General features: G+C 47.7%; 1 protein-coding gene across 3 annotated transcripts in view; it reads right to left on the reverse strand.

Moving 5' to 3' along the window:
- CFAP65 (cilia and flagella associated protein 65) overlaps positions 1-15,167 on the reverse strand; it is a 30,135-nt gene extending 14,968 nt beyond the window's left edge. Inside the window, exons 1-18 of one of the 3 annotated variants that reach the window (XM_065841080.2) lie at positions 15,082-15,167; positions 14,452-14,526; positions 13,992-14,146; positions 13,208-13,310; positions 11,641-11,807; positions 10,306-10,505; positions 9,484-9,629; positions 8,774-8,996; positions 8,190-8,455; positions 7,498-7,698; positions 6,740-7,102; positions 5,586-5,723; positions 4,444-4,689; positions 3,809-4,033; positions 2,999-3,151; positions 2,041-2,206; positions 1,529-1,657; positions 428-647 (exon numbers count right to left, since the gene is read on the reverse strand). In XM_065841080.2, the coding sequence (XP_065697152.1) occupies positions 428-647; positions 1,529-1,657; positions 2,041-2,206; positions 2,999-3,151; positions 3,809-4,033; positions 4,444-4,689; positions 5,586-5,723; positions 6,740-7,102; positions 7,498-7,698; positions 8,190-8,455; positions 8,774-8,996; positions 9,484-9,629; positions 10,306-10,505; positions 11,641-11,807; positions 13,208-13,310; positions 13,992-14,146; positions 14,452-14,526 (3,176 nt within the window). In that variant the 5' untranslated portion in view covers positions 15,082-15,167. Of the gene's footprint in view, positions 1-427; positions 648-1,528; positions 1,658-2,040; positions 2,207-2,998; positions 3,152-3,808; positions 4,034-4,443; positions 4,690-5,585; positions 5,724-6,739; positions 7,103-7,497; positions 7,699-8,189; positions 8,456-8,773; positions 8,997-9,483; positions 9,630-10,305; positions 10,506-11,640; positions 11,808-13,207; positions 13,311-13,991; positions 14,147-14,451; positions 14,527-15,081 lie in introns of those variants that run through there. The other 2 variants (XM_071810918.1, XM_071810919.1) reach the window with 2 other exon arrangements.
- Between the last annotated feature and the right edge of the window lie 499 nt (positions 15,168-15,666).

Consider the following 15,666-nt stretch of genomic DNA (forward strand, 5'->3'; position numbering starts at 1 on the left):
GAGAAGGCAACTGCATAAATTACAACACAAGACATTCTGATCAGATAGTATGCAAAAAGGTTTTTACCATGAAAGTGATCAAACACTGTAAGCAGGTGCCCAGACAAGCTGTAGTTTCTTCATCCTTAGAGAGATTCAGCACTGAACTGGACAAGGATCTGAGCCCTGATCTAGTCGTTCCTGCTTTGAGCAAGAGATTGGACCAGAGACTTTTAGAGGTCCATTGCAATTAAATTATTCTTTGTTTCTGTGGCTCCTCTCTAGGGCGGGTAAGCAGATAAGCAGAGGTGAGAAACTGTCTGCAGAGGCTAGGACAGAAGAACACTGTGCCACACAGCAGTGAGCTGCAAAACAAGCCAATGGCTAAAGCATCTGTCTGGTTTGTCAGAGGAACTGAAAGATTCTCTGAGCCATCTCCTTGTCTCACCTGTGCCTTGTGGGAACTCTGTAGGTGAGCTCACTGGCAGCTGGGTCTCGCTCCAAGTAGTCATTCAGTGTGTCCAAGGAAAAGAGCCTCCAGAGGTGTGACTTGCTGATACCGCTGGCACTGCCTGCTGAACAGGCATCTGTGATGCAGAATGTTGGGTAGATGCCTGTTGCTACGATGCAGCAGAGGGGCCGCTGCTCCTTTTTTGTGCTCGCAAGATCTGTGGATTGGGAGAGAAAGAAACACCAAAAAGTTGCCAAAACAGGCACCATTAAGGGGCAGCTAAATGGAGAGATCAAAGAAAGAAAGAACAAACAGGACTTCTGCATAGTCTTTTCTTTGGCAGCTTTTGAAAACCTCTAAACCGCTGAGTTATAGTTGTACCATGACTTCTGTATTAGGAGATAACCAAAAGACTATGAACGTGGTGATTTTAAGCAGTGTATTTACATAGTTCAGTTCTGCACTATGTGAAAACTCCTTTTTTTTTTATTTAAGCCTACAGCCTTGTCATTTTATGAAGTGCCCCTAGCTTTCAAACTGAAAAATCATAACCAGTTGTTCATATCTTGTCTTTTCCACATCATTCATGTGGCATTGTTTTCCTCTTTCCAAGGTGGAAACTCCTTTTCTAACTACTCTTTTCTTGTATAAATGTGTACAAAATGCTGTTCCCCACCTCTGATCATCCCTGTTACCCCTCTCCATGTATTTTCTAGTTCAACTGCATTCTTTCTCATACAGACACCAATCGAGATCCGCAAAAAGGACCCCATGCATGGGACTGGTTGCATGAAGCTCTCAGAATATGTTTCAGGACACATTGTAGAAAGCCATGATCATGCAAAGGAGCAGGGAATCTTGTGACCACAGCAGCAGAAATCTTGGAGCTCTCCCTCTCTGTCTCATGGCTCAATCACATCTAACCCCCAAAGGTGCAGCAAAAAGGAGACAGCACATAGGATCCAGCTCTGGTTAATTGCTCAACCCAGGGATTTCTTCAGGCAGGACTCATACACTGAGAACTGTGCAGCTCCCCCTGTAAAGGCACAGTCTACTTGGTTGGGAGGGAATAATTTTCCCAAAATACCCATCTCTCACCTGTGGGGTTGCAAATAGCATATTTGATTGACCAGGTATAATGCAGCCTGCGGGCTGGCCTGACTGTTATTCGGACAAGAGTTTTTGACCTTGCAGGGACTGTCCCTCTGGAGTGTTCCAGTTCTAAAGCTGTAGGAGAGAAAAGGTGATATGAGCTCTTGGCATCACTGATCTCTCTTACACCACATATACGTTCAGCTCACAGCTTCCCAAGCCTACCTGCATTCAAGCCACTGTCCCCTCCACTGTGCCTAATCATGAACGTGACAACGAAACGTTGCTACCACTTGCACAGCACAAAACAAGCTACTTTGCTGTACCAACACCTGGAAATTGTCTCATGTCTTCTCAAGCACACTTTTATCATATGAACCATGGGTACCTTAAGGTACTTAAGAGAATCAATGCAATCTAGTCAGTAAGCAGCCCAACCTCTGAGTTCATGCTAGAACAATTTTGCAGAAAAGAGGGGAAGGCCAAGGCCCCATCCCATGCTATTTTCATTACAGTACCAAGTGGATCGCTGCGGACCTCCTCAGGGTCACAAGGCCCAGTGATCTGTTGTTCCACGCTGAGGATGTACTTCAGAGAACAGTTCCCATCATTCAGCAGTGCAATGCTACAGCTTTGCAGGTCACCAACCAGAACATTCCCAAGGTCCAGGTGCTCCTTTTGTGCCTGGAATTCAAACGCACAGTTCAAATATCACTGGCACACGTTGAGCATAGCAGTCAAGTGTAACGACCACTTATCTCACCATGTGCTGATCCCTTGGCATACACATTTGGGACTGTGAGGACAGTAGCTGGCCAGCTGCACCTGGGACAAATCTGCTGGTCCCTCCACGACTGAATTAAAAGTCCCCCTCTCTTTCAGCTAGTCATCCACTCACATGCAATTAATAGTGACTAAACACCTCTAAGACATTTCTACCCATCCATCCAACATGATTAACACTGGGCAATGACTTACAAAAGTATTATTTCATTTAGCTCTGGTTCCTTAGGAAACCTGCCTGAAAAATGTAGGTGGATGCACAGATCTGCAGATTATAGGAAGAAAGCCAAAGGGATGTGTGCTGGCCACACCGCTTTAACTGTTAGGTCCAGTATATCTAACAATCAGTCTAACAGCAGAAGAAATGCAGAAGGAGAGCAGACAGAACAAACTGAGAGAGCTGGGAGTCCCAAGGAGCCAAATGGTTTGCTCAGTTCAATCTGGAACAGAGGAGTCGAGAGTGATCTCTGAGGGTTCAGGCAGGTCACATTTGAACTGGCAGGACATTTACCTTGTGCTGTTGTCATTAAGCTGCCAGAATCAGTGCTGTCATCTCCACTGAAAGCAACATCTGAGAATTTCACTGTAAATCTTTGTTGGTTGTCTCCAGTATAAGTTGTGCAAAAAGAAGCCCAAGACCCCCCATCCCACCGTAGTACCCCTCCTACTACCCAGTGGGCCACAGTTCCTTACCCTGATAGTGCCCAGCAGCCCCTCTCCAACAATCCGTAAGGCATAAGAGGCACTTTTGGGAGACACAGAGTCTGGGCTTTTCCTACTCACAAACACCATAGCTCGCAGCACATACTTTGTCTCCTTGTCAGGAGTGAAAGCCCATGCCTGAGCCTGAAATCACAAGAGGGAAAGAGAGTGCTCACAGGAGCTCCAGATCAGAGCCAAGCCTATAAACCACAATAGTTGCATGCAAATGCACAGTCCCTTCCTCCACTGTAGCTAACCTAGTCCTCCACAGGCAGCTCTGGAGATACTCTCATTTTGGGCCTCCACCATCTCTGCCTGTGTCAAAGGTTCACTATGGGAATGCACATTCAGATGATCAAACCCAGAACGATATGCTAGTCCATGCTGCTCTCAAAGAGCACTCAGAGTAGTAGTTTAGAACCTGAATTTACGTGTGGAAGAACAGAAGAACATCATCATAAACTCTCTTGTGCTCCCATTTGACCTTCATTTATTAACATCTCCTGGTGCACAACAAAGTTGCTGCTGTGTTAATGCCTGGTCCCACTCAGGTATCATTAACTGGTGCCTGTTTAAGACCCCTGTAGCTGAAGAGGATGTGATCACGTTTGGGCAAATCCACATTGTAGGAACCAGCATGACTGCAGATGCTGGCTAGCAACCCACGCTAAAACACTGACTGGTATTCTCAAACTTTTGCATTAATGATGAAATGACTGGCAACCCTCACATTTCTGTTCTAAACACTCCACAGCTCTATTGTAGAGAGCAAAATACAAGTTGGGTAGAACCTGAGCTTACCATGGCTTCATAAGGATGAAGGATCCCTGCAGTGGGGGTGACAGACAGGATTTTGCTGTCAGATTGACGGATCTTCCATGTGAAAACCATGGGTAGCCTTGTGCAGTTTTTTATGGTATACATTCGTGTTGAGGAGGTCCCTATATAGACAGGCTTGAAGTACAGATTTCCGTCACCTTCTAAGAGCAAGAGAAGGGACTCCCCACAACTCCGGAGATCAATCTCCTATGGAATTAAGGGAAAAATAACAGACATTAGCTATAAGTCTCAGTTACTTTTGGAGGAACTTTACAAAGATGCTGTTCCTTCCAAGAGAGAAGCAAGAACAAACTGGGTCTGAAGGAGGAGGAGAAGGACTCTAGGTTGTGCCGTCAAGGAGGGCTCTGAGCACAGTATAGTACATTCCAGGAGATGGAAACACAAGGGAACAAAGGTTACAGGATGTCTGGCACCACATGCACATTCTATCTGCAACGCTGACCCCATCTTAAATGTTATTTAATTCTTACTTCAAAAGGGAAACACCCAAACTAACCATTATGAGTTATAACAGGGGTCACAGTACAGTCACTGTAAAAACAGAAGACTACAAGGGAACAAACCTTTCCTACCATCTTCTAATTCCCTCTCCCTACCTTGGTGTATCCAGGACAGGAGTTCAGCTGCAAAGGCAGGACATGCTGCTGTGAGACTGTGTTAACTGGGTGAGTGGAGAGAAAGAAAATCTGGTGGCCTCCCGGCATGATGTGTCCTGAGTGGGGCTTGACCAAAACAGAAGAACAAGCAGCTTGATCCACACTGAAGGTTATCAGTGAGGCACCTGTGTTTGAGAGCAGCATACTGCAGCAGGTATCAGTGTCAGGAGCCACAGGAGGAAAAGTCTGGTGGAGACAAGCAAGAAGGGTTGTTTGCACTGGGTGTAAGCAAACCAGCTCAAAGAAAAAGCTTTTGCTATGTTGAATTCCAGGTTTCAACAAGCACTATCCTGAGCCTATGGAGAACTCTGTAGCTGCATCTCTTCAAGGAAAGAAAGGAAATCACCCCACATTATACAAAGTATGTTCTTTTACCTTCCCACAGTGGCCCTCACCTTTCACAGGCTCATGGGACCAATGAAGTGCCTTTACTTATGCAATGCTTTTTGTTCATCCAGTAAGTGAACTGCTTGCTGGGACCTGTAGCCTCTGCATGGACGGTGACCTCCAGGATTGAGAATTCCAGCAGGCTGGAATTTCTTCCAGTTCATGCATATCAGATACAGGCTGCATGTCCTGAACTAACTGAGGAGATTTTCTAAGAGGTTTTCAAGACAATTCTTACTTCCTAGGGTCAGATTTCACTTTACCTCATAGGAACAATACTTTCTTGTGCTACACAAACAGGACAGACAGTCAGGGAAATGTTCACTCTACCTTGCAAACACCTATTTTCTGTAAGTGTGGATTCTGTGTGCTGCCCTCCAATTGCCTATGTGCATACAGAGTGTCCAAGGCTCCCAGGAGAGGACTAAGCACTCCTGTCAGTGCCTACACCCAAGGAAGAAGACTCAGACAGCGTTCTTCTCGGAGCTATGGAGATGCTCAGTGCAACCTAACACACTGGAGGCTGGGAAGCTAATGCAGGAGAAAGAGCGTCCTGCCTCTGTTCCAAAGCAGGAGTCTCCACACCATCAGAAACCACTTAAGCCACATTTTAGGATGGTGCAAGAGCAGATAAAGACTTCAGAGGTAAACAATGAGTGCCTCTGCAAAAATCCAAGCTTCAACCAGTTACACACCTTGGGCACATCCAGTATGTACTGTGGAATGAAATGCTCCCGTCCTGCCTCATAGGTATGCGCTCTCAGCCTGACAGTCAGGCACCAGGATGGACAGATGGTGGCATCCTCCTCTATGTTGCTGTAGTGTCTCAGCACCTACAGGAGGCATGCAAGGGACAGAACACAGTTCATAGGGGAAGGCCGTGTGGCAAAGTGCCTCCAAGTGCACAGGTCATCACTAGCGGCAGTTTGTTTCCATAGCATCCCTGGGGCTGAGGAATTGACTTTTTCAGGGAAGAAGGACTGACCAGTGCCAGATAAGGAACACAGATAAGTCCCACTTGCCCACATAGCTACATTTCAGACCTAAAAGACCACTGAGCAACTTCAAAGCAGAACCTATCCATCCTGTTCTGTGATACCACAAGAGTTGCCTTAGGGAAGAAGGATCGACAGACACTCTAGTGCCGTTTGAAATACTTGCAGGTGCTAAAGTTACAACTTAAAGAGTCACTGAAAATAATAATCTATCCTTTACCTGAGCCTAAAAACCTCCTGACCCTAAGGTTACTCCCAGGTGTCCACCACATTGGCTTAAAAGGGAAAAAAATTCAAGAAGGATAATCAACAACATAATGAAGATCTCTCTCCTCTACCAGGGAGTTTCTGAGTGCTAAAACTCCTGCAATTGCAGCCTCCTGTGATAGGAATCCCAGGCCACATGGGAGGAGAGGCTGCAGTGATACACAGTGCCTTCAGCAGCTTTACTTGTGGAGGGCCAGGCAAAAAAAACAAGTTACTGCCCATCACTCAGGCCAGAACAACCATCCTTGTGCAGGTTTCCATCGATGCTAATAATGCAGTAACTCACAGTAATTCATTCTTCAGTGAGGTGTACATTACTTCACAGTTACTGAGAGTAAGAGCAAGCACAACTGTCCATATGCATGAGCTGTGGCTTGCTTTGCTGATTTATCTTTGCAAGCACACAGGTGAAGAAGAAATTTTAACCCACCAGCATATCAAAACAATGGCCAAAGGAGTTAGTAAAGATGCCAGCTTGCCAAACTCAAAATGAAAGGTTCCATTGACTTTTAACTCCCCCAAAGCCTTCAGCCTGCAGTCTCTTGTCAGGCCGTCTCTGGAAACTGGTCCTAGCAATTCCTACTAACCTTGTAGAACGCAAAACCTTCCAGCTCCGCTGCATAGAGACTGTTGAGCTGAGTGGGCTGGAAAAGGACACGGAAGGCTGAAGACTTCAAAGGTGGTATGTCACAGATTTCGGGGCTCACTTGGAAGGCACTGTCATGCATTGTAGTCCAGGCAACAGTGATCTTTCCTTTGGTGTGGTTGGTCACACAGAGAGGAAGCAGTTCTACCTTGTGGAGTGGCACACAGCAACCAAAATCATACTCCTTGGGGGTGACACTAACATGAGGAGGAAACAAGGCCAGGTCGCTGCTTACACCATCATAGAAATATTCATTCACGGGGCTCGCTTCAAAGTATTCCTTGGGAGCTTTGTCCTCAGGGATCTACAGGATGAAAACATCTCAGGGTGAGCAGAGGAAGTGGGAGACACCAGGCACTACAGTCCTGATTGCCTTCACAAGAAAGAGGGCATGTAAGATGCACTTCAGTAACAGTTGTCAGGACAGCTCAAAGTCTTGGCTTCATGGAGGTTCCTGTTTGTAAGCCAGCCCTCAACCTGAAACCACAGGAAGCAAAAGAAGACCCTGTGATTGAGTTAAAGCCAGGAAGTGGCTTAGTAGATGAGCTTGGTGTGCACTAGGAACATTAACAACAGAGATACTAAAGAATTCAGTCTGGCACCTGCAAGTCTTCTTCTGTCTGGCCTGTGCAACAGAGTCTCAACATCTGCAGAGAACAGCACAGGAGTATCTTAAACTGCAGGGAGGGCAGCTCATACCTCAGGGGGCAGCATGAGGGCTCCCTTTTCATCCATCAGCAACTTCCCATCCTTCAGCATCACACTCAGGATATCAGGGGGATACAAGGTCAGTCCCCTCACCATGTTGGTTCGGTACCAGGAGAGGTGTTTTGCCTGAAGGATGGCTGGCTTAACTGTGTCTGAATGGCAGGTACCAAAGAAGTCCACATACATAGGTTCCTGGGAAAACACCAGAAAGGATAAAAAGAAATAAATGGCATTTATGTAATTGTTTTGAGAGTTACACCATCCTAGTACCTCACTTCCAAAACCACACCTGGGAAAGGCTTACCATCTGCAATGTTAGACTGCCATTTGCTTTATGTCTTGATGTGGCCCAAGAACTTTATTGAAACTGGAGTAAAAGTTGAAGGCACTCAGTGCACAGCTGTGCAAACAAATTTAACTCAGAGACCTAAATGGACAGGAGCCACTGAGGATGTAGCTCACCCCACCCATAGGGATTACTGACTGTCCACATCAGCCCTCTACTGCTGGTAGGAACCTGCACCATGGGGATTCTGCTCAACAAGGGCCCAGGACAGGTATCAATGGAAATGCAGTGGGAAGAGATTTGGGGGGCTGCTAAATGAGAGGCCAGCCCTGGTGGGTTGCACTGGAAGAGCCCTCTGAGGTGTCACAGCCATGAAACCACCCTTTGCCTCTCATACCTGATGATGGACAAGGCACACCACTCTGCGGTGATAGCTGATGGGGTGAGCAGGTCGAAAGGTCACCTTCAGCACTAGTGTTGTTGCACCCTCCAAGACTCCACAGGGGCGATCCAAGGAGAAGACGCTCCCTCTGCCATCAATATCAAACTGGTAATAGGCCAAGACATCTGAGGTGTTGCTGATTTTCAGCATCTGCATCGAACTTTCCCCAAGGTTGATCCAGTCGAAGTCCACAGAGTGTTGGTGCAGGAATACTAAGGGACCTAGCACAACATGCAAGACAGATCCTGCCAACATGTCACAAGTCACTGCTGCAATTAACTGATCTTACCAAACCAGAATGACCTCATTGGCAAACTCACCAGCCCGAGCAAACAGCTGGACATTCACTTCTAACAGCCCCACATCTGTCTCAGGCAAGTATATACCCCAAACAGTACACCAGGAAACAGCCTGGTTCCCCGCAGAAGGTAGGTTATGACTGAAGGCTGTGACAGTCCTTAGTCCTTGCCCAAGCACTAGCCCTTCCCCTGTAGCGCTAAGAAGACAGAGAGAAACAGGAAAGGCTTGTACTCTGTTACCTTTACAGAAGCCAACCACCTTCAGGACAGTTTGCAGGAGGCAGCCAGCAGATGTGATAGTGAAATAGTCAGTACTGTGCTCTCCGACCACCTGAGGCTGAAATCGTATGGACAAGACCAGCTTCCCCTTGGCAGGGACAAGACCATGGGACACATCACAGGAGAAAACGTGATCTTGAAGTAGAGGATCTTTTGCTCTTTCAATCCTACATGGTGCATCAACCTGCAAGCAGAAAATAAGCAGGTTAACAAAGGAGCTGACAGAAGGTCCTGGATGCAGGATGGCCATGAATGCAAGACACTAATTAGTGAAGACCTGCAGTTTTCAGCAGAGCTGACCACCAAGAACACCAAGGCTACTGCAGACCAGCACAGAAATGCTGTGCAAACCTCTACAACCCTGTCCTGCTGAGGCACTACTGGCATCATATGTTCAGAAGTCAGCAGGCTGCAGCAAAATGTCCTGCTGATCTCTAGAGTTGGGGAGCTCCTCCTGGCAACAGAGAGGATGGTTCAAGGTGACTGCAAGGGCCAAAGTAGCCTAAGTGACTGTTGTGACCAGGAGGACAGGCAGACACATAACTTATTTCCCTCCATCTATAGTTCCACCTTGTGTGGGGATTTTCTTTTGGGTTATTTTCACAACACTAAGGCACTCAGGATCACAGGGAAACATGCCAGCTGCTCACAAGTACTCTCTTTTCGCATACCACAGACAAGTTGAAGATTTCTACACATTGCTCCGCAGTTGTTCCCACTGGCACTGATCCAAAGCACAGCACATCCTGAAACTTTCCAGGCTGTACGCCTTCATCCTCTTCCCCTGTCACACTCACCCGCAGGTAGGGGTATTTGGCTGTTAAATGGAATAATATACTGGGTTAAGAGAGGTGGAATCTCCATCCTTGGATATTCAATGCCCAACAGGACAAGCCTCTTAACAGCCTCTGAAGTTGGATCTACCTTCAAAGTCAGCCCTGCTTTGAATCAAATAAGCTCCCTTCCAGCCAGTTTACTAAACTCAGAGTCACATCTTTTGTTTGTCAGTGGCCATATAAGGCACCTCAGGCAAGGACTTGCTAATGAAACCATTGCCTATTCTAGCTTCCATCCAGAAAGCTTTAGAATTTTCCCTCTGGCTCTTGGTCTAACAGCAACAGACATGAGAGACTGAGTGCAGACAAGACCAGGAGTTTCTGGAGTTTTTTGCATTGTGCTAGTGAATTAAGCTAATTTTTTCCTCTCTGTCAACTTCAGCAGGCTCCAGAGATGCCAGTTTGGCCAAACTATGCCACAGGGCATGTTAGACCCTGCTGTCTCTACTGTCTGTTCAGATCACCCTTCCAAATTGACAATAGTACATTAGGGAATTTCACAGGCCACTCTCAAATCACAGGTTTCACTTGCTCATCAGTACATTGAGGCAACTGCGGCAGAGCTTCAGAGTACAGCACCTCCATGTATTCCTGTGGAATGCTGTTCCACAGTTAGGGATGACACACATTTGAGTATTAAATGCAATAAAGACTCACCCAGGGCCTTTATCTGGATAGTCCTCTTTTGTTTATTTTCACCTCCAAACCAGCATGTTGCTGTCACATCATACACTGCAGCCACCTTGGCTTGGAAGACCACCTTGACCGTGCACTCAGCACCTGGGCTCAGAATGCCGTAGTCAGGAATCATGTAGAAAGGGCTTGGTACCTCCCAGGCAAACACAGTAATGAGGTCACTAGAAAACAGAGATATATTTTAAGTAGAAAAACTGATCCTTTGCTGCCTGTGCAATCATGCATAGGATGGACCTTTCCTGCGGGGTTATTCAGGATGTAAAGCAATCAATGTCAAATGGCAGACTCCCTAATGGATCTGGCCAAATATGCAATGCTGGGAAGAAATTTGTCTCTAGTCCCTGCAAATGCTCTATTCACACTTTAATGAATCTTAGGTATTACATCTAAGGATTTTATTAATAGCCATAAAATTTCCTGGCCTCATCATGTGACAGCAAACAAATCAGCTCCAGAATGAAGAATTTGCTTTTTGTGTATCTAAATTTGCTGCTACTTAATTCCAAATGAACATTTGTTCCTCTGTCATATACCTAGGTGAGAGGAGAAGACCGAGCTGTTTTCCTAATACCTCATTCAGTTCTCCAGAACTCCCTTTACTTGTTTGATTTCTGCAAAGAACATGACATACAATCAGCTTTTTATATTTTATTGATTCCAAGCTGTGTGTTACTTCACATCCATATCCTCCACCGCCCTGGACCTCTCAGTCAGTACAAATGATTTCTCTAAGGGGAGACTGAATCACTTTAAATGGTTTCTGGGTGATACCATGCTCTGCTCAAGGTATATGTACCCTCTGTCCTCTCCACTTTCCTACTGCATCAGCTGACTGATTTGGGGAGCACAGGCCATTTTCGAACTAGGAGAGGCTATTTTGTTCTCACTGTCAACATTTGGAAGTACACCTTCTCCTTACCTGGAGACTTCTTCACTGCACTCCTTTTTACAATACTGTCTGAATTACTGTCCTTCCCCTATTAAAATAAGACAATCCTTGGTACCTGGGAGCATCTGTGCTCCTAAATGATGAATCTAAGCCACAGAATCCTGCCACTGATTTGGTTAGCTCCATGAATCTAAGAGTAGGCATTGGAGAGACTCTCTCACTTCTGTATTGCCTGTTGCCAAATCAGAGGTGCTGTGACCTCAAAGAAGGCAGAGTTCTGCTGCCTGTGAAGGCATCCAGCAGATCTAATAACAATGGAAATGAGTTGCATTCATTGGAGAGTGCAAGAGGGTGCCAAAATATCTGACAAAACAGAAAAAAGGTCTGCACAGCCATGTCTCTCTCACCCAATGTTGCACATAGGGAATGTTGTCTCCGTGACATTGTGGACAGCACAGGTGGGCAACTGGACAGAGGCTGGAAAGGACAGATAGGAGCGTGGCAGTGTAGCACGCAAGGTGACAGAGAACTCGCCTTCAGCTTTCTTAAAGCAGATGCTGTCTTCATACTCCCTCTGCACAGAAAAGCAAGGGAAGACAGCAGTTAGATGGGCTCCATCTTGCAGGTACTACCGCTTGACCCGTGAACACCCATCACCTTCACCTCTGTGAGAGCATTGGGAAAAAAAACATTTGTGACAGAGGCACCAAGGAAGGCCTCTGTGCAGGACTGAGAACATACAAAGCACTCAGAAGAGGTAGGCAGTGAGTAAGGTACTTTGGCAGACACTGTCAGGAAACACGCTCAGAGAGAGCAGTTGCAGACAACATTTGTTTCACCTGATTTATTTTGACGTAAATGGATTTTTTTAGGGTTTCCAACATCCCAGTGAAGCACGTACAGCCTCTCCTTGGTCTCCACAAGCACAAAAATATTAGTCTTTGTTTAAATGCTTTGTCAGCTAGAGGCCTAAGCGGATAACGCAACTTAAAGATGCAGCATTGACAGCACTGTGTACAAATAGTCCCAGGACAACTGCCAACCAGCTAAGATAGAAGGAATTGCAAGATACATGTCTTCCACACTCCCCAGGTGTCACCTCTCCTGATTAACACTTATACAGGTACAGAGAGACCGTGGACACCGCAGCACACACAGTCCTTCCTCTCTCTAAGAAAGGGAGCTTCCTGGTCTAGTGAATGTTGTGGTGCAGACAAACTATTCACTGAAAATGGAACAAGGTCAGCAGCTTATTTCATAAAGGGAACACCGAACAGTCATCAGAAAATTATGATACTAAGAGAGCAGGCTACTGGGAATCTGCCCAGTGCTCATGCTCTATGGCTAGGGCCAAGATACACATCAAAGACATACAGCTGTGGACAAGAGCCAGAGATCAACACTCACTGCCAAGACAGACAACAGGAACAAGCTGAAAGTCAAGAAAAGGGGCTGTTTAATAAGAGTCACTGCTGTTAAAAATAAAGCTAAAAGAAACCCACCCCATCCAAAGGAAGGGAGACCCTTGACATTTCCCCTATAGAAAATCAGTAGCCCTTCGATGTACAGGCTTTGGGATCTCCTGTAAGAAAGCAGAGAGTGAGTCCCTCAATCCAGGGTTTTGCACTAAAACCACTCAGCTGAGGCTCCCTGGGATCACATTAGGTGTGGACAGTTTGAGCACCTTATCTTACCGATTTCATGGCCAGCAGCATCTTGTAAAAATCTGGGAATACTTTTTGTGACCATCCCTCTCATAACTACTGGCAAACTCTGCAAAGAAGCCAGGGGCTGGGGCTTCCTCAGCTGCTGAAGAGGTGGGGAGGGCAGGAAAGGTCACCTGCCCAGTGCTTCTATGCTAGAATCTTCCCTAAGGACAGATTAATTCCAGTGAAAACAAATCAGAAAGGACAAGAGAGGCCCCCATGAAAGCCAGCTTGAGCACCGAGAACAATTTTGATGTTGCCACTTTACCTTTTCAGTGGGTCGGAAAACGATGGGCAGAGTTAAGGACATACCAGGGCTCAGAGTGATTGGCTGTGGAAAAATGGTGAAGAAGGATCGCGTGGAAGGACATCTAGATAATAAAATCAAAACAAGAGATTTTGTCTGAGGGCATGCGGCTGTTGTTAAATTAGACAGTGAAAGAATAAAGAATCCAAAAACACTAGATCCCACAACTAGAAGCACCTTACACACCTGACCCCAAGAGTACCTTGGTAGCAAATCAGCAGAAACAGGTGCAGAACCCAGGTGTCCTGAAAACCCACTCACAGCTGTAAGTACATACCCTTTCTTTGAACAATAGTTTATATTCCCAGGCCATGCAGCATGGGCTAAACACATTGGGTGGGAACACTTGAGTTTCAGAGCAGGGAGGGTGGCAGGGAGTGCTAGAGTTGCTCAGCATTCAGTGGGACTCCCGGGAGCAATGGTTTCAGGATGAACTAGTGACTGGCTGGCATACATCCACAATTAAAATCTCACTAGACTGGAAATGCCTCACAGACAGAAGTATCAGCAAAACAGAATTTTTAAAAGGCATTTCATTTTAAATACTCCTGCCAGGAACATGGACTGAATTAGCAGGTTTCTGTCCTGCTACGTAAGTGTGCATGTGCTGTCTCTAGCACACAGCCCAGGGAGAGAGGGGGCAGATGAAACTGAGGAAAGGTGCTAATGTGGCTGATAGAGCAGGAGGGATGAAGATGCAGTGAACATGTGAGGAGTATGAAGGAGAAAGAAACTTCCCACATACCTGTAGCTCAGCCTCTGTGTTTTCTCATGAACATTTTTCAATATCAGATGTTTGATCATCTCTTTTCCAAGTTCCCAGCCATGCCACCTGAGTGTTTCAGCCACCTCAATGCCCCAGAATACACCTTTCTTCTTCTTTGACTTTCTTGCAGGCGGCTTAGGAAATTGCAATAGGGACATTAGCAATTTGGGAGGGAGGGAGGAGAAATCACTCAAACGGCTGTTTCTCTGTGCTAGAAGTCTCTGACAAAGGACGGGAGGAGCCACCCTGCGGCAAAGCTTCAGGAGCCACCAAAATCTTGCTCCATGAGTCCAGGGGGGACACCTCCTGGCCGCAGCCCAAATAACAGATACTAAAGGATATGAACGAGGGAAGCAAAGGCTGAAGGCATTTTTTGTTTTCTCCTCTCCCTGTCAGTAAATCCACTCACACCAATAGCACCCTTTGTTCCTCTACTGACCTTCCTGCCATAGCCATAGCACTGCTTCTGAAAAGAGTCAGAGTTTTGGGGTTTGCCATGCAACTGAGCAAGCATCTGAAAAACAAGAGGAAAAAGCCTTCACACACGCTGCTCCTGCGCTCAAACTGTCTTAACTGCAGAGACCTGGGCACTCCCCAGAGACCCAACGGCCCCTCCTCAGTCTCAGGGTGACACACCTCCCTGCAGGGGCTCCAGGGTCCCCAGTAGTGTCCCCATCTTCCAGCTGAGTCCAGCCCTCTCCACAGATCACGTTGTCCCCAGAGTGCCACAGCTGTGTGCTCATTAGTCCCCTTGGCACAGGCCACAACCTCCACTTCGCTTGCAGCTGTGGCAGAGTTCTCCTTGGGCCTTTATAGCCCAGTATAGCAAAGCCTTACCCTATAGCCTTGGCTGGCACCCTAAATCCCTGTATAGATGACTGTGGCACGGCCCTGTTTCCTACAGCAAGAGCCCACCCAGCGCTCTGGGGCAGGGCCCAGTCCTTCATAACCCTGCCTGGGCTCCAGAGCAGGTTCTGGGCCCCCCGCCGCTGCCTGCCCACCGGGTCCCCGCGGCCAGCCCGGCTCCCCATCGCAGAGCACAGCCCGATCCCCGAGCAACGGAGCCCACCTCGGGTCCCGGCCGGCCCCAGCACGGCCCCGTCCCGGCCGCTCAGCGCCACGAGGCCCCGGCCCGTGTTGCCATGGGGATCGGACGCGGCGGCGGCGGCGGCATCTCCCGGAGCAACGACGGCGGCCGCCTCGGGTCAATCCGCGCGCGGGGCGCGGCGATGGCTGTCGGCGCAGACCGCCAGGGGGCAGCAGACGGGCGCGCAGAGCGGGAAAGTCGGAGAAGTGGCAGATGTGGGGGCAGGTGAAGGGGTACAGAGGGCAAATGGGGGGGGCACGGGGCAGGTGGACGGGTACAGGGGGCAGGTGGACGGGTACAGGGGGCAAGTGGGGAGTTCTAAGGGGTGCAGGGACAGATGGAGGTGTGCAGGGGGCAGACGGGGGGAGTAAGGAGTGCAGGGAGGGGTAGATGTGGACCAGGGAGAGATGGGGAGCTCAGGGGCAGGGAGATGCAGGGGAGAACTCAGGGAAGAGGGATGATGAGGACGGGTGCAGAGGAGGGAGACACACGCAAAGCTGCGTGGGCAGAGGTGCTGCCATGAAGTATGTGGGTGCATGGGATGGGTGGATGAGGAGGCTGTGGGGC

This window comes from Patagioenas fasciata, chromosome 7 (assembly GCF_037038585.1).
Source record: "Patagioenas fasciata isolate bPatFas1 chromosome 7, bPatFas1.hap1, whole genome shotgun sequence".
NCBI lineage: Eukaryota > Metazoa > Chordata > Aves > Columbiformes > Columbidae > Patagioenas > Patagioenas fasciata.